At 44.9% G+C, this 19,163-nt stretch overlaps 1 protein-coding gene and 1 pseudogene across 1 annotated transcript in view; one reads left to right on the top strand and one right to left on the bottom strand.

The window, feature by feature from the left end:
- LOC147679849 (melanin-concentrating hormone receptor 1-like) overlaps window positions 1-19,163 on the top strand; it is a 329,946-nt gene that overhangs the window by 294,615 nt on the left and 16,168 nt on the right. The window contains exon 3 of the mRNA XM_086944759.1: window positions 5,763-6,305. Coding sequence (XP_086800885.1) covers window positions 5,763-6,305 — 543 coding nt within the window. The remainder of the gene's footprint in view (window positions 1-5,762; window positions 6,306-19,163) is intronic.
- LOC147679850 (uncharacterized) lies at window positions 11,793-13,487 on the bottom strand (annotated as a pseudogene).

Here is a 19,163-nt window from a genome sequence, read left to right as displayed (position 1 = left end):
TGACGCAGCATTGGCCAAAAAATGACTGAGTGAAATCTTGTAAATTTCACTCAGCCACTTTTAGGAGGCGTTGCTGCGCAGGAACGCCCCCCCCCGCACCAGAACACCTCCTTAGTGCGCAGGGCTTTATAACGTGACGCATCTCCCAGATGCGTCACGTTGTAAATACCCCGCACCATCGTGCATCTTTTGCGCCGCCGCTGCATCACAAAAGTGACGCAACGGCAGTGTAAAAGAGGCGCAAGGGGCTTGTAAATCTGCCTCTAAATGCAGAGCATATGATTGTAGGAAGGAAAGGAGGTATATCAAATGGTAGACTGAGACCATGTTTGTGAAAACGCAATTCAATGATGCATTGTGGTGCAATTTTATGGAATATATCGATACACTATGGTATTTGTTTATTCAATTTAGGAGCTATTAAGAGACCAATAAAACATCAGAGCAGTTTTAGCTATGCTTGCCCACAAATGTAAAATAAATATGTATACAGTTGTTTTTTCACCCTACTTCAAAACTGACCTGTCACCACATTACACCATTAAAATGCTCATGAGTCTCATTTTTAGGTCTTGCCTAGGCAGCTCATGTGCTGCCTCTTAGAGATATACTCTATCCACTCTGTGTGGCTTACAACCCACCCATTGCTTTTGATTTTTTTCTTCGTGTGTCCTTCCCAAAAGCTTGCTTCTATTTGGGAAATCTGTGTTTTTGTCCATCCTTCTTGTGTCTTGCTCAAGTGACCTATTGCTTGTATCCTTCCACTTTTGTCTATTTCAGTTTGTTTATGTACACTATTTTTTCTGTTTCTTTCAGCCCTTGTTTTGGGAAGGTTCTCTTTTGTTTGGTATAGTATTAATGCTCCTAGCGCTGTTTCTGAAAACAGCCCTGTAATTCTTGTCCTTATCTTGTAACATTTGCTGTTTCCCAAAGGCCTCTGTTCCATCAACTCACCCCCTACCTCATCGCTGCATGACCCCCACCGTCGTCAGCAGCTCTTTACGTCTCCTCCCCTCTGAGTGCTAATGGCAGCTGGCATCTTCCATGCCGGCTGAAGGTCCCGACTCGTGCATTTTGAGACCAAGAACCTTGGTGTGCTGCCTAGTTTATGATTATTTAAGCTTCCCATCACAGCAGGTATTGTTGAATCAACCTGTTACTAAATAATAAAAACTTGCTTAATGTAACTGGTGCTCATGTAAAGCACTCCAATACCTTTGGGTCGAGTTTGATCAGCAAAAAACTGCCCAAACAAATTACCGTAGCATTGCAGCAGAAGTTACTGAGGCCCCTTGCACTGTTAATCAATATTGATTTCAGTGGGTTCACATGCCACAAACCTCTGCTTTCTCAGAAGTCCACAGCTGACTATAACCTGCAGGTACATCAAACACGTATGTTTTATATTTAAAACATTAACTTTGGCGATGTCTTATACGCAGTGTTTCAAGGGAGAGTTGTGTCAAGCTGGCTACGCAGATTTCTTTTCAGCGGTGTCTGCATAGGTGTGTGGAGGGAGAGAATAGTTTTATATTTGGGGCTTGCATTGCGCCACTCCATGCTTCATGGTGGTAAGTTTTTCTTGGGTGAACATAGATGCCACAACTGGCAAGTTTAGAGAACCATGTCTTGGAATAAAAGTAAGTGTTCTGTTTTATTTATGATTGATAGATATGGGGACTCTTTGGGTACAGTTGGGAAGCTTCACTTTGCCAACAGATATCTTCCTTGTTATGTTCCTTTTTGCAACAGAGGTGTTTGAGGCATCAAAGTGTTTGGTTGTCTCTGTCTCATGGTTGTGTGAAAAGTGGCTTTTACTTTTATAGAGAAACAGTGTTATTGTGTTGGAAGTTAAACAATCGCAGCCATCTCTTGAGGCAATATCAGGCAGGAGACAACCAAAATAAAGTCATTTTTAGCAACAAAATTCGGAAGTCTCTCTTCTGAATCAGGACTATTGGCACGTTGGATGCCATGCACTCACAGTTCAACCACACTCTTAGAGGCAGAAGGTAGGGAATGGCGGGGCCAAAAAGTGATTTTCAGAGGAGACTTACCAAATATTACATACATGTTCTTCTGCATGCTATTTGTGTATATTAGAAAGGGTTAAGTGAGGTTGGAAAGGGAGTGTATGGGCTCATTGTTTGGTTAATTTGTTTGTGGTCGGGAAAGAGAGACACTACCAGCAGGAGGGAGGGCTAGCGGAAGAGAGCTGAATGGTTTCTAGTTGTGTAGTGAAAGGAGAGGCATAGCTGTAATAATGCTATCGCTCTCCTGAGCTGCATATGAGTCTTGTGTGGGAACATCACCATTCAGTGAATTGCCGTAAATCACAGGATGGGAAAATTCCCACAAAGACATGACCCTACTTTACAAGCTTCAAATAAGTTTAGTATTACAAACCCACATAAGATGTTACCGTGCGGTAGAAAAAAGGAAAACATGATGCATGTATAACCTCTTAACCGCTGCTGACGGCCAACGGTCGTCACGAGCGCTACCTCCCCAGTGCTGCGCACGACCATTGGACGTCCATTCAGCACTAGTTCCAATGGACAGCGCAGCACTGGGGAGGGATATTTGCGAAGCAGCTAAGGTGTTAATGTAAAAGTGTAAATAAACAAGCAGATACGTTTAGTAAAGGCACAAAAGCGAAGTTGAAGGAAAAAAGTAAAAGTATGTTTGTATTTTTAAACTTTCACATTTCGCAGAGCATTTGAGCAAATTAAAAGGCAGCAATACTTTTATAATAGGTATAAACGTGACGTAGAATACTTTTACCGGCTGGCAGACAGATGCAGTGCAGGCCAGGTTACAAGCTCCGAGCGAGAATGCTCTGCTAAAAATAGCACAGATGAGGAGATACAACAGACGCAGGCATTTAGAGTGCAAAATAAGGAGCAGAGCTCAGAAAACGAGCAGGAAAGTACAACAATAGTTCCCCAAAATGAACAAATAAGCTCAAAAGTAGAAAGATGCCAGTACTTAGGCACTGCAAGCGAAAAAAGTGGAAAGCTACCAGTATTTGGGCACTGCTCTGTGGGAGGAAACAAATGACAACAAAGAGGGGAAAATGGGAAATATTAACCACTAGCAAGCCTGCCTTTTCAAAGTACAATCGAAGTAATGAATAAAAAGGTAATGGGCAGGCTGTTATCCCACAAAGTGTATACAGTATGTCAAGAAGACACAGCAGAAGCTTTTCCTGGGCTCGATCTAAAAAATGAGACATCTTACAAGTTACAAATAGTCAATCAACTAAATGAGTAACTTCAACAACATTGTTGTGTAATGTTTCATGGACTACTCTAAATCAAAGCGAACTACCCTTTGCACAACAGGAAAAATCACTAGTTGACCCTAAGTTGATGTTACAAATTCTTATTCTACCAGTTTCCCCACTGTTACAGAATGTAAGAACGTCAAAATATTGGACATGGTAATTCACTTAAATTCCACGCAGCCAATGTCTCCAAAGCTCATGCATCATAAGTGTCTTGATATTGGGTCAATGGGTTTTCCGGTCTCCAAAAGGAATTTGGAAACATTGCTTTCAATTGTAGATCTTAGCGGATGAAACCCACAAATTAAATGAACATACTTAAAAAATGAGCGAGCACTGTTTCGTAGCAGGTAGTCTCCTTGTTGCACATAATTGCCAGTGCTAATGATCCTGCTTTATCCAATACCTCAGCAGGTTTTAGGTCAGGTGTAAGACAATAGCTCTTCCTTGGTTCCTCCAATCCATTACACTAAACTCAAACCAGGGTGTATTTATAAGCTTGTCCTTTTAATTATAGCTGCATACCCAAAAAGAAAATGCACAAGAGCTGGGGGCAATCACTCCTCTAAAATGTAGGTGATCTACTGGTTGATTGTTGTGCGTGCTGAACTCGTAGTTGTGTAAAACAGGCAGTGATCTGTCAACTGATAGGAGGAATGTATTCTTTCTATCAAGGTAAATAGCATTATCAACATTAAGCCAATTTATGTTTAAGTAATACTTTTAAAAAAAGCCTCTCTTTGTTTAATGTGGGAGACTGCATAAGACTGATTTTGTATAAACATTCATTCAGCGTGGAGCATCGGTGAGTTAAAAGTTGTTATGGTGATAATATGGGTGTTCTCAAGAACAAAATGTCTGCCTTAATACGTTTTCTTTTTTGTTTTAAGGGTAACTCTTTATCTTTAAAGTGACTGATTAAGTTTTAGTGTTGATGGAGGATGCTGTCTGAAAGGTTTCTATTAAACCAAGATAAATAACTTTTTCTATATTAGGCGTTTTGAATACATGTAATTTAATTTGTATAAAAAAAAAAACGTTTTATCTACTGTGGACTCTTGCTCGTGCCTACTGTCCTTCGCATGGTTCCATGTTTTCAGGGTTGATACACCATTGAGTGTGAAATCTCTGCTGTAGCATCCATGTGTGCAAACTAATAAACCGTACATAGCTACAACCCTGTAAACCTTTGATAATTCTTTGTGTTTATTATCCTCTTATCTAAAGAAACGTTATCTTCCTTTGGTGTGTCAAGTGTAACTTCATGATATTTAATAAAGTCTCAGTTCACAGGTAAATGAGTTTCTTTTTCACCCTCTCCAATTGGGGTCTCTTCTGTTGAGTGAAATGGCTGTAGTCAAAGAAAATCAAACCCATTTCACCATCAAGAGGCACTCAATTTCTCTTGCCTTCCTCATGTACAACTCTTTCTCTCCAATAAGCTACTCAAGTATCCCATCAATGTGCCTGTTACCCAATTTCACCTGCTTGGTTGGCAGCATCACAGTCTGGGAGGGCGAGTCTCTTGTCATGAGCAGGAACCTGAGGATCATGTGATCTAGGGATTCATCCTGGTGAGCCTGACCTATCAAACTGATGTTGGCGTCTCTCAGCATATCCTTGGAGAGCGCAGTCGCCCCTCTATTCACAGTAAGGAGGAATGTGCAGTATTTAAAGACATGTTGCACCTACCTGGTCGCCTCCAAAACCTGAACCTGAACTCTCCCAGGGTGCGACTAATGGCGCGCCTCTGCTCACCTTGCTCTTAGTTCTGGGCAATGGGCACCAACGTTGCATCAGTTCAGGTGACCTTTTGTCAATGCTTCATGGTTTACAGGACCATGACACCAAAAAAACAAGAAGGTTCAAGAAAGTGTCAGCCTTCAAGACACCCAGAGTTGCTTTGAACCCTGATACATGTTAGAGGGCTTTTTCCTGAGCAGGTACCTTGGCACTGTGACATCAGACTACTTGGTGGACTTGGCACTAGGTTTCCATTGAAGCTATGCAGCAGGTGCGCGAGTGTTCTTGGTAGGGGGTGTGTAAGCATGTGAATATCAGGCTTGATAATGACTTGGCTGTAGACATAACAACAGGGTTAGCATCTTGGCTGTGGATCCTGATCTTTCTTTTCATTTCACTTTCCCGCTTTGATTTTCCATTTCTCTTTCTTTATCCGTTCTGCGAAGTCTCTAGCCTTTATTTGTATCTTGTACATTGTAAACCTAGCTTTGTTTGTACATGAGAATTTTACTAAAAGACTACTGTTTTTATGTTTTATTTATGTTTCTCTTAAGTTATTTTATTACCATTTGTGACATTCCCTAAATCTTCCCTTACTTTCCTTCTCTGTACTCTCTCTGACTTTCTCTGTTCTGTACTCATTTTCCTCACCTTGTCTTTGTCTTCTTTTTCTTCTACTAATGAATATTTCTTAACTCTCGACTCACCATTTTCCCCTTTGTTTCCTCCTCAGGTACGTAGCTGTGGTTTACTCAGCCACAGTGGGGCAAAAGCGCACCATACACTGTACAGCACTCATAAACTGCGCAGTGTGGGCCGCCAGCCTCTGCCTCACGACCCCGGCCATGCTCTATGCCCGCGTCCAGAGGGACAACGAGACCGAGATCTGCCTGATAGACCTGCCTGGCCCAAGCAGTCTGTACTGGTACACACTTTACCAATCCATCCTTGCCTTCATTGTGCCTGTCCTCATAATCACAGTGCTCTACTCCCTTACCTTGCACCATCTTTTCCAAGTTATGCGCAAGGTGCAAAAGAAGCGCTCAGCCCGCAGTAAGAAGGTGACTCGCATGGCGCTCACCATCATTGGTGCCTTCCTGATCTGCTGGACGCCCTTTCACGTGGTACAGCTGGTCAACCTGAGCGCCGCACCCTCCAGGACTTCCTTCTATCTCAACCAGATCACCATCTGCCTCAGCTACGCCCACAGTTGTGTCAGCCCCATCCTGGTCATCTTCTGCACAGAGTTCTTTCGCGAGAGGATCTCACACTCCAGGTGGGTCTAGTTCTAGAATAAAGTAGTGTGGTGCGGCGGGAAAAGAGCTCCGCAGCTCAGTGGTGACTTTTGAACATCATAATGGAGGACTTGTGCCTTTGTCAGCCTTGCAGGTTGTGGCCTCTGCTGGTGGAATGGCAGTGTCATTGCATCCATATCATCAGCGTTTGAGTGTTTATTGCACTGTCATACCCAGTGTTTGCCAAGCATTGCGAGAATACACACTCAAATATTTACACAGTCATACAAATAAAAGATTCCATCATACCTATAAAACAAAGATTAAAAGTGCCAACACCTCTTCTCTCACATATAAGAACATCATAGTGTCTTATGAAGTTCTTTCATAGTTCTTTTTCATGGCACTAGCTTTAAAAACCTATTAGGAGGGACAGTTCATTTTTACATAAAATATTACATGATCTAAATTGAGAAAGTCAATTGTGCCTAATGCACAGCCACATCTTTGATACAAAATCACCTCCCATGAACCAACTACACTCAACATAGGTAAAATTCCTGATTTAAAAAAGACTCGTATTTCTTTAGATATCTTGAATATTGGATATAGCCATGCCACTGAGAAAGCTGCTATTCAAACCACTCCCACATGTTGGACCCCCATCCTTCTGAGCAAAAAAGGCCAGGGATGTAGCTTCAGGGGAGTGTTTGGGGTGTTATCCCTCCCCTCAATAAATGTATTATTTAGTAAATAGTTTCAGTTGGGTATTGTAAGGTAACACACATACACTCTCTGGTCTCTGTTTTGAAAGTCTTACAACATGGTCATTTTACAAAATACTGTGTTTTAAGTACCCCTCACAATCTGTACTCCTTTCTCTTTTGATTGGCACTTGAGCCCCCTCATGGATTCCTTTCTCATATAATGATTAACATGATATGCCAGTGTAATTGTCAGAAAATCTGAAGCTCACACCCCCTTAGTTTTACTGACCAAGCTACGCGCCCGAATAAACCCGGGTACCGGTGTTGTTTCTAACCTGATCTTTATGTTGCAGTATTCCATCCCTGTCACAACTTCTCTAAACTCTGATGGTGTGTCCACTGCAAGCATGTGGTCTCTACAACAGACTACCCCTGAACTACTCTTTCTTCTCCCCACTTACTGGCCCTTCTGCCACAGGGCTTGGTTTCCAAGGTCCTGGCCAAAGGTCAGCACTGCAGCGACCAATTGTTACTCTGGCTGCACCCAAAATGACACTCTGTCATTCAATATTCCAAGTCGGGTACATAGCTAGATAATTTCACTGGTTGCCATAAACATTCCTTTACACCATACCTATACTGGAACTACGGTTTAGAACTGCTACTGTTAATTTCAACATTTCAGGCTGACAAGGGGTGTTCATCACATGTCAAATATTACCCTTATCAATTATCAAATTCTTCAATAATCAAGAGGCAGGAAGGTATCCTGCCCGGCTGTCGCCGCGCTGCGCACAGGCGTTTTCTCCAATGCAGAAGTGTTATGTCGAAACTCAGGTGTAGGGGGCAAGTGCTGCAAAATGCGGCTGCCGAGCTTGTGTGTAACAAGGGCAGACTTAGTTCAGCGCCTGCATGCATGAACAGCTTCACTGACTACCTATGCGCCAAAGAGCCAGATTCAAACTGTTGAGTCATGCGCATGAAGCACTGCATAACCTTGGGCCTAGAATTCTCCAGAATAAAATCGAATTCTATATTCCTACGAGGTGCTTAAGATCACAACACCAGGCATTAGCTAGGCCCAGGCGTATAAAGAAAGTAAGAACAGGAGGCCGATCATGTTCATACTTGGCAGCTAAACACTGGAACGAATTACCTCAAGACTTGCGTCTGACTGAGAACTATGTAATCTTCAGGAAAAAGCTAAAAACCCAGCTTTTTCCTATGACTAAAGTGCGAGCAGCTGAAGACCCCCAACATAACCTACCATATGTTCCGCTACACAGCATCGTGATATCCGTCAGGAGGAGTGTTGCGCTTTATAAATACATAAATAAAGTGTGATACGGCACAAACTACCACCCCCCCTTAATCCCAAATGACGTCCAGCCAACAGACGAAGCTATTATGTATCCCTTACTTTATTTGTTTGACGTTTATTCATAGTGTTTACAAGGCATGAAGAAATCAAAGCACTTTACATAGAACCAGTGTAGTTGAGTAAACAGAGTTAGTAGTTTATGAGCATAGGCAATACATGAACTATACCAACAACAAACAACAACAACAACAAAAGAAATGTAAGAAGTGTTACAGTTAAAAGAATGCAGAAGGCAGCTGGTGCAGGAACAGCAAGTCTGAGCCATATCGATAGAGCACTATGTCAGAAACAACAGAACATAATACAACAGGCATAAAGCTCTTGAAATGCAGACATTGCAGAATCAGTGAGACGAGAAAGGAATTTACATTCACCAATGTTTATCATTAGTATGATGGATCTACAGGCACTGTAGAAGGAGGTCATTAACCAGGAGGAGAAGTTTATAAAAATTCATTTAGAAGAAAAAGCTTTAGTTCTCTTTTGAAAGCAGATAAGGTGGTGTTGGTGCTGACTGCCACAGGAATGGAGTTCCAGTCTGAACTGCGGAATTGGCGGGAGCAACCAGAGGTCTTCAATTTATTTGGCAAGTAATGAGACTGATTAGAGGGGATGATGTTATGAACTAAGCAGGCAAGCTTGAAAATGGATCTACCATCAATCTAAATTCAACTCAACGAGTACAAGGTGGGATGATATGATTGAAGGGTCAGCCAATGAGATCGAGAGCGATGCTGCATGCAAGGAGGCTTTCAGAGGGACCAGGTGAATTTTAGGAATGCTGGACGGGATTGTTTTCCGGTAGACTAACCCAGCTAGACCCAAAACCTGAATAATTTCCTTAAGGTCCTATTCCATGAAAAAACGTTGATCCTCCTGATGAGTCTAAGATACTGATTTGCATTTCTTGACATAGTGTTGATAAGTTTGTGAGGATTGTTATCCAGAATGAAGCCCAGAGATTTGGTTCTGTCAGTAATTGCCAGAGATCAATCTAAAATCTTGAAAGAATTTAGCAATTTCTGAAATGGGGGTAAAGGATGTATGGGTTGAAATAAGTAAAAACTCACAATTTTAAGGATTAAACTTGAGACGATGCATCATCATAGAGGGTATGTTTACATGGGTCGAGGCCAGTAACAAGTATCAGCAGAAGACTGAACTTTCAAATAGTGATGGGTGTTGCCAGCTTATTGGTGATGAGATATTCTGGATTTCTTTTTAAATATCATCACCCAGTGGTTTAATATAGAGATTGAAAAAGAGCAGCGACTAGAGGCAGAGGCTTGAGGTGCCCTTGTGGTCCAGCTACTGGGATAGACAGTGAGCAGTCTGTTTTAATCAATTGGAACGATTAGATAGATAATCCATGAGGTTTTTCAACATGTGGATAAGTTTGTCCTGGTTAACCGTATCAACCACTTCTGAAAGATCACATAAAATAAACAAGTATGAGTCTCCAGTGTCCAGGATACTGAGGACATCATCAGTCATTTGCAGGATAGCTCTGTCTACTACAATCAGCTGTGAAACCAGACTTGAAGTAATCCAGAGGACTGTTCTTACTAACAAATGGCTTCAGTTGAGTGCTCTCACAGCTTGCCTGGATTTTAGTAAGGAAATGTTGGATTGATTTACTTTGGAGATGGTGCTGAGAATGTCCATCTGGTGCATTTCTCTGAAATTAGACAAGTTGTCCTGGGATTATATGTACAAAGATGGACTTCGAGTGTTAGGATGAAGTAAGAGTTTCTCTACACCCTTTTTGACTTTGGTGTAAAAAAAAAGTATGTCAATTACCCACATGTTGTGCCCGGTGTTGCTATTTCAAGTACAGGTGTAGAGTTTGTGACGTCTTGAACAACTTTGTAGGTGTGTTTTTGCCCTGGTCAAATCAGGATTCCGAACATGGATTTGTCTTCAATAATATGCCTTTAGTAAGATTATCTGGAACAAAAGAGGTTTTCCAAATGAGTTATAGTGGGGTTGTGGTGTCAGGAGTATTGAGTTAGTTTGAGATTTTTTTTCCTCATGGAGTTTGTTAGTACACCAAGAAGCAGGCCTTATCTTTCTACTATATTTCACCATAACAGGGGCAAGGTCATTCAGGATTGGAGCCACAATATCAATAAAAGTATTAGTTGCATCATTAACTTCTTGATATGTCCTAATGTGGGGAGACGTGCGAAATATTGCACAATCATTGTGAATAAAGCTTTTGGTACCCCTCAGTAGAGATTTTGAGAAGTGTGGCTCACTGGTTAGAGGAGGAAGACCCGGACGCAGAGGTCAGACCCGGGACCAGGGTTTAAACCCCGACGCGGCAGGGTCTTGAGCTCAAAATGTCCATGGACTCGATAATTCTCGCCTCGGTGCCTACTCGAATCATGGGTTCACACTCTGCAACTCTGGGCAATAGCTTGCTTAATCTCCACTACGGCCCCACCGCGATGGGATGCCTGGCTTTCACCTTGGCGATGCCCAGTAGGGGTTATCTCGCAGGGAAAAGCCAGGACGGGTTCCCAAAACAAGTGCCTTGAGACCTTACGGTGAAAGGCGCTATATAAGAACGTATGATTTACGATTTACGATTAAGGTGTCCACTTATCATAGGTTTGGAGAAGAACTAGTAGAAGGGAATTTGGTAGTGATCAGACCAGTCAGCTAAGCTGGGTTTACCAACTCTTAGAGACTACATTTTGGTGATGATTATGATAAGCGTGCTCAAATCCACCCAAGTGACTTACCGCACTCACCTATAATTACCAAGTAAGAAGTCAGCCGGACGGTGGAGAAGAATAAACAAAGTATTTTATTAGGCCACAAACTCCCATATGAGAGGGCCCTGTCCGACCTCACCCCTAGGAGTGCGCAGAGAGGACTGACTCATCTCATCACAGCAATACATTATAACATAGTACAGCGAAGTAAAACACGCCCATACTGGAAAAGTACTGGACCCCGGAGAGGGTGAACAATGGCCTCACACAAGAGGCATCTGCACCTGCAATAGCAACATTTGGTTATCTCTGCCCAAGGCCGCGGAGCCGGGCCTCAGCATCTCCAGCGCATGAGAACATTACTGATTAGGTTTTTGTAATTCGTTTCGGTCACAGTTAGCTAAGAAACGAAAACTGCTGCGTTCAGGGTTTTTCCTATTCCTACGGGAGGGGGAATGAGAGAGCGCGACTTGCACGCAGAGAGAAGCACCCCAAAATGGTGGCACACAAGCTAAGCTAAGAAAACTGAATAACATCACACGCATAAATGAATAATGAGATGGAGAATATAAACGTAAATGCATAAATGAATACATCATTAGTTAGACACATTATGCTAACTCATAAATGTAAATGTAAGTGGGCGGGGCATCGGAAAATGAAACCTATCAGACCCTCCTTTTAGCATTATGTGGCTAACATGGGCGTAGCCTTTATTAGCTAAAAGATAAGATCTTTACACATCATGCTAGTGACGGGGAAAACATATAAATCAAAAACATCTTCATCAATAAGCATCAACCAGTGAACATCATGGAGCTCCATGTCATTAGAAACAGGATACTGGCGGGTCGGTCTTTTAGGAGATTGCAAATTACTGGCACACATGGAGCAACAAGGGGGAAGGCAATGAACACATAGGCAACAAGTCAGCAATATACCCACTACTCCTACAACACCCATCAGAATCTTCCAGCCCCAAGAGGAGAAAACACCCCACAGCCATTTCTGTAGTGGCTAAGTACCAGTGTCCTGATGAAGTTCTGTCGCTAATCTATGAAGTTTCTGTACAGCTAAGTTAACAGTGGGGGCCGAGTCAGTAATGTACACACAGCAAGACGTCCCGATGACGCGACAGGCTCCACCCCTATCAGCAGGAATGACGTCAAGCACCATCCTATTCTGAATCGTAAATAATCTCATAGCCTGCATCTCAACAGACATATTAGCTGCAATGTCTGCCTCAGTATTCACTACTTTCTCCATCACCCTTGACAGTCTCCGAATAGCCCTACTGTTAAATATGGGACCTCAGAACGGCAGTAGACCCTTAGAAAAGTCTGTCCATTGCAGCAAAGAAGTAATAGTTTGATCCACATCCTCAACTTGGAGTGCCCTCCTTTGACGCTGTCCAGGCATTATAGCAAACCGACGATGAGTCTTATGATAGTCTGAGGGTGCTACATAGACAGGAGGAAGCAGGTAAGCCAGATAGCAGACCACACCCCAACCCTCAGGCAACCACAGGTATCCATTATCTCCACAAACAAAGTAAATATTCGGGGGAGTGACCAAAGAAGGACTAAGGAGCAAGCGAATCGAAGCAGTCACATTGCAAGAACTGTCCCCAACCTTTACAGGGCCCCTCCCCAGGATACAGAAGAATGGTGAGGGCCCAACAACTGCCAGGGGCACCAAAGAATGACTACTACCATTTGTCGCAGGAGGGCGTCTATAAGCCAGAGAAGAGTTCAACTGTAGAAAACTCTCCCTAACTTTGTCAGTGTCGTTAGGAGTCACAAATCGTCCCACTTTCTTCTAGCATGTTTCCAGAAATGTCTGATCGAAACGTCCATCAGTAAACAACTGTCCAAGAGAAGGGGTGGGCATGGGGCGTACTCGCATTGTCAAAGTAGATCCTTTACTAGGTAATCGAGGATCTAGAAAATCAGGTTGTTGAAAGAATTTCACCATGCCAATTAAAGTGTACCATCCCACACAACTATTCACAGGAGTTAAAGGGAGGGCCAGCAATCTATCCTTTTTATAGGCAGCAGAAGGTAGCAACCCACAAACCCAACAATCTGTCACATTATACACAGCATGGGCATGATGTAGAGTCTTGATAAAAACATTATCACTGTAACCTTTTCGCAAACATTGTTCACCATAATCAACAGTAACCATATTGTGCTCGGGAAGGGCAGAAGGGGTAGGGATAAACATATGAACAGGATAGGCTTCATCTAGGAAAAACAGTATTCCAAGAATTATTAGAAATACAATAATGAATATCACAATGGCCACAATCTTTCCTTTTCGTGACAGAGCAAGCCATGGAGAGTCGGGTTCTGGTCTACGAGGAGCTGCAAAAGGCTGCTCCTCCTCAGGAATGGGATGGCCAAAGGGGTACATGTTCCCTAACTAAAAGTCCAAAACTAAACTAAAAAGTAGTCAACCAGTCACAGTCACACCGAAGCCGGCCAGGGGGTTCTTCACCCTCAGAAGGGATCTTCTCCCTGTGTCCGTTAAAGCCTCACAGGCAGACTTCTATTCTTCCTTCCCTAATCCCACGACGGAGTCGCACAGCTTTTGCAACTCAGGAGCACGTAATCCGGGCCCAGGCGCAATCCTAGTGTCCCATCTGACAATGTCTTGACAGTGCACCAGGGCTCTTACCAGCAGTCCGTCCCTAACACTTAACTATTCTTCAGCACAGTTCTCTTCTAAGTCCCTATCTCAGCCCTTCTTCCAGTGCTCAGTTCTCCTTCCTTCCTTTCCTGGGCCGCAGATTATAACGAGTGCTCCCTCGCACCTCTGGATCTGTGAACAGAATGGGGGGCTCAATGGCAGGAGACCTATCCGCTGATGTTTGCTCACTGTGATCAGGAGAGGCCTCACCACTTGCAATCAGAGCCGGCCTCTCCTCTCTTTGATCCGGCTCCTCACCCCTCAACAAAGCATCCGAGAAGGGTATGTACCGGGGAACTACTTCACATTCGTCATCAGCGACGCCTTTTCTCACCCATTCGTCAGATGGTAGTGGCAGTGGGACGCGCTTTACGTGGGACGCATGTGTCCACGCCTTGCGGCCCTGGATCCGGAGTGCGGTGCGGGTGGTAAGGAGAACTTGCCTCGGCTCTGACCACCTTAGATCCAAGCAGGACTTCCGCTGATACTTCTTAACGACAACCCAGTCCCCGGGTTGTATGGTGTGTCCTTCCCCCTCCGGCCGCGGCTTCAGGGTGTCTGCTACCTGTTGATGAACAGAACGGAGATCTTTAGTCAAAGCATATAGGTAATCTACCAACAAAGGATATTCTATTTCCGAGAAACATTTAGGTCTTGGGACACCCCACACGTTGGCCGGACGGCCGAAAATGACCTTGTGGGGTGAGACACCTGTCGTGGAATTGACTGTCACTCTAGTGGAAAGTAAAGCCAGGGGAAGTGCTTCTGGCCAACGTAACCCTGTACTCTCTTGTATCTTGGCCATTTTTAACTTCAGAGTCCCGTTGAACCTCTCTACCAAACCCGCAGCCTGGGGGTGTCGTGCTGCATGAAATTTCTGTGAAATCTGTAGTCCCTTACATATCTGTGTCATCAATTTGGCATTAAAAGATGTGCCGTTGTCATTTCAGATCACCCGGGGCAATCCGTAGCGAGAGAAATATTCCTTTATCAACATCTTAGCTGTTGAGATAGCCGTACAATCCTTAGTTGGGAAAGCCTCCACCTACCTACTAAAGGAGCATACCACCACCAGGACGTACTTAAGGTTATTGACTCTCTCCATTTCAATATAATCCATTTGGATCACTTCAAAAGAAAGGAAAAGAAGGAGGAGCAAAATTGCCAACCGGAACAGGTGTTCCCTTTCCAGGATTATGTCTTAAACAAACCATGCACTGCTGCACTAAATGGGTTGCCATCTTGGAAATGTTCTTATTACTCCACACTGGGTCTAGTAATTTACATATTCCTTTCGCACTAATATGAGCTGGCCCATGAGCCATTGTCACCACTGGGTGGACATATGCGTCCGGAAGTAACCATCGTCTTTTGTCTGACACATCCGTCCAACACTTATCCGAGTCCAACCGTCCCACACCATCCTTCCATGTCCTCAACTCATCCTCAGTCGCTTTTTCTTGCATGTTCCGCACACTTTGTACAGTATTCATGAACATGTCAACGTCCGGTACCCACCTAGCTGGTCCTGCCACTAACATTCGTCGGAGTTTTGTCCTAGCTGTCTCCTTAGCTGTCTGATCTGCAAATGCATTGCCCCGTCCTACATCATCCACCACCGCTTTGTGTGCACTACATTTTATCACAGCCAGTCCTCTGGGAAGTGTCAATGCTATCAATAGTCGTAATATCAACGGACCATTCTAGATCCTTTGTCCGTGTGATGTAAAAAACCCTCTCTCTGCCCACAGTCGCCCATAGCTATGAGCCACGCCGAAGGCGTATTGGCTGTCGGTGTAAATATTCACGTCCAGTCCTTCACTCAATTCACACGCTCGCATCAATGCTATTATTTCTGCAGCTTGGGCTGAGTGGTACGGGACCCTAGAAGTCTCCACCACTGTTTTCAATGTTGTGACTGCGTATGCTGCAGTTGAGGTACCATCCGCAAGTTTAAAACAGGAACCATCAACATACAGCTCCTCGTCGGGATCATTTAGGGGGGTGTCCGTTAAATCTATCCTTCCCTTCGTCTCCTCCTCTGTCCGAAACAAACAATCATGGACTTCATCGTCCTTTTCATCTGAAGGAATGGGTAGCAACGTGGCTGGGTTCAAAGTGGCACATCTTTTAATCGTAACATGGGGTGTGAATAATGTGAGCTCATAACCAGTAAGACGAGCACTAGTTAAATGCTGCGTCTGCGTTCTGTTCAATAAAGTGTCCACAGCATGCGGTACCATTACTGTGAGATCAGAACCCAGCACGAGCCCCGCCGATTGTATAATTGAGACCGCAGCAGCCGCTGTAGCCCTTAGACAGCTCGGCAACACTCTCGCCACATTGTCAAGCATAGCAGAAAAATAAGCGCAAGGTCTCTGTTTCCCTCCAAAACATTGAGTTAGGACAGACAACGCGCAACCTTCCGTCTCATGTACATAAAGCACAAAAGGCTTCTGGTAATCAGGAGTTCCCAAAACAGGTGCAGAACACAAAGCAGTTTTTAGTGACTCAAAAGCATCTTGACATGCTGGAGTCCAGGGTAGGGGTTTGTGCACCTCCTTAGTAGTCAGATACAGAAGGGGTTTGGTTAGTAAGGCATAATTGGGTATCCACTGGCGACAATACAAGGTTATGCCCAAAAACGCGCGCACCTCTCGCTGCGTGTTAGGTACAGCCATGTTAGTTATCGCCTTGATGCGCTCCGGTGTCAACCTCCTTCCCTCCTTCGATAGGAGATGACCTAAGCAGGTAACCTCCTGTCGACAGTATTGAAATTTAGGAAGGGACACTTTGTGTCCATTTCGAGCCAAATGGTGCAACAATTTAACCGTGGCATCTCGACATCCATCTTCGGTGTCAGACGCTATTAAAAGATCATCTACATATTGCAATAAAACATTGCCCTCGGGGAGTTCCAAATCATCCAATTGAGCCTTCAAAGCCTGACTATAAATGCTGGGGCTCTCGGTATAGCCTTGAGGAATTCTACAAAATCTGAAGCTGCGGCCAGCCAATGAGAATCCGAAAAGATGACGGCTGTCAGGGTGTACCGGGATACTAAAGAAAGCATTTTTCAAATCCAAAACAGAGAAATATCTGGCAGTGGGAGGGACCATTATCAAAATTGTTGTAATATCAGAGACCACCGGATATTGGGGTTCAACCACCTTATTAATGTGGCGTAAATCAATCACGAAACGATAAACATCAGGTGCACCATCACCTGCATCAGCAGAGGGTCTTTTAAGAATCGGTAGAATGGGGCTATTACAAATGTTAGAGGCCGTCTCCTCCACTACACCTGACTGTATCAAATCCTGTATTATTTGTAGCCGAGCCTTTTCACCGTCCCTAGATATTTTATACTGCGGTATTCGGGGCAATCGAGCTCCAACCTTAACCTTGATGGACACAGGGGCAATATCCACCTTTCCCACATCAGTATCACTACTGGCCCACAAAGTCTCCCGGATCCCCATAAACTCAGCTGGAAGAGGCTCGTCTTTTGAGAAGCACGTGCGCAACAGTAGGACCCAAAGTGACGTACACACCGTCCGGAGAACAGTAAATGGTGGAATGCAATCTTTTCAACAAATCCAAACCCAGCAAATTCTCGCCACAATTCGAAGTCAAAAGGAAAGGAGAGTCAACGGTGAAAGGACCAATCGTAAGTGTAAGAGGCTTAGAAATGGGGCTAATTACCGGAGTACCTGAGAACCCAACGGAAACATTATTCCTGCCAGACAGAGCCGACCCTGGGACCTGAGAACGTGCTACAGAACTTTTCATAGCACCTGTGTCCCCCCACAATTCTGAGGAGAGCCCAACAAATCCGCAGTCACATAGGGTCCTCGTTGATCAAATCCACAGAAACTGGTCCCATGCTCTGTCCTAGTTATGGGAGAAACCAGTCATGTCATCCAATGCGTGTGCATCGTGGTAGTACTGTCTGTCTCTGTCATGGTCACCCTCAGTGTGAAAATGTTGTTGATCCCTCTCTCCGTCAAAGCAATTTCTCCCTGGTCGCCGTTCTTCACCAAACTGTCTGTCATCCCTGCGAAATTCACCACGACCTCTACCTCTGCCTGATCCAGCATTGGGCCGAAGCTCCAGACAATCTCTCCACCAGTGCCCCTCCTTTTTGCAGTTCGCACACTGATTCGGCACCAGCCTCTCTCTCTTCTCTCCCCTTCCATAGCTACTTCCACCTCGACCCGCTACCATAGGTGGGGCTCCACGTCCCCGACCCTTCGACACCTGCTGCAGCAGCATCCTTGTCTTCAAGTCTTTGGCTTTCTTTTCCTGTCTGTCTTTGTTCTCGTTCTCTCTATGTTCATAATACTGAGCCATACTCAGAATACCAGAGGAGGTGGACGTTGTCCACGTACTCTCCGATGCCAGCAATCTAGCCGCTATTTCTGGTAACAAGTTAGTTACAAACCTATTCACAAAAAGTCGCAAGCCCCCGTCCTGAGAGAGATCCTGACCACTAAAGTCCAAAAAGGCTTCCTCGAAACGAGTGAAGAAATCCGAAACCGCTTCATCCTTCTTTTGTCTACATGCAGTCAACTTATCCCAATCCACCTTCTTTGGAGGAATAAGAGAGCGCATAAATTTTATTATTCGCCCCGGTAATGCTAAGATCTCGGGTTTCGGTTTGTCCCCTGGCTTCCGTTCCTTATCCCAGTCCTTAAATTCCTCCCAAGTACCTCCCACTCGCTCGCCGAGGAGACTCTGCGTGTTTGAAGGACTTGGAGCGCTGTACTGCCATTGGGAGCCCCGTTGGTGACTATTATCTGCGTGGGACCCAGCAAGCGCCGGAGGACGGGACTGCGAGGCCTATCAGGCTGTGCGAGCTCCACCAAGCACACCTGTTGCCTCTTCCCGAGTCTCCGCCCCCCTGCTTGCCTGTTCGCCCTTAAACTCCTCGCGGCCCCCGCTCCGCGGGTGCCGCTCGCCGAGGAGACTCTGCGTGTTTGAAGGACTTGGAGCGCTGTACTGCCATTGGGAGCCCCGTTGGTGACTATTATCTGCGTGGGACCCAGCAAGCGCCGGAGGACGGGACTGCGAGGCCCATCAGGCTGTGCGAGCTCCACCAAGCACACCTGTTGCCTCTTCCCGAGTCTCCGCCCCCCTGCTTGCCTGTTCGCCCTTAAACTCCTCGCGGCCCCCGCTCCGCGGGTGCCGCTCGCCGAGGAGACTCTGCGTGTTTGAAGGACTTGGAGCGCTGTACTGCCATTGGGAGCCCCGTTGGTGACTATTATCTGCGTGGGACCCAGCAAGCGCCGGAGGACGGGACTGCGAGGCCCATCAGGCTGTGCGAGCTCCACCAAGCACACCTGTTGCCTCTTCCCGAGTCTCCGCCCCCCTGCTTGCCTGTTCGCCCTTAAAATCCTC

Source organism: Lissotriton vulgaris, chromosome 11 (genome assembly GCF_964263255.1).
Source record: "Lissotriton vulgaris chromosome 11, aLisVul1.2, whole genome shotgun sequence".
NCBI lineage: Eukaryota > Metazoa > Chordata > Amphibia > Caudata > Salamandridae > Lissotriton > Lissotriton vulgaris.
Note: the sequence above shows the minus strand (reverse complement) of the source record. Positions and strands in the feature narration are given on the sequence as shown.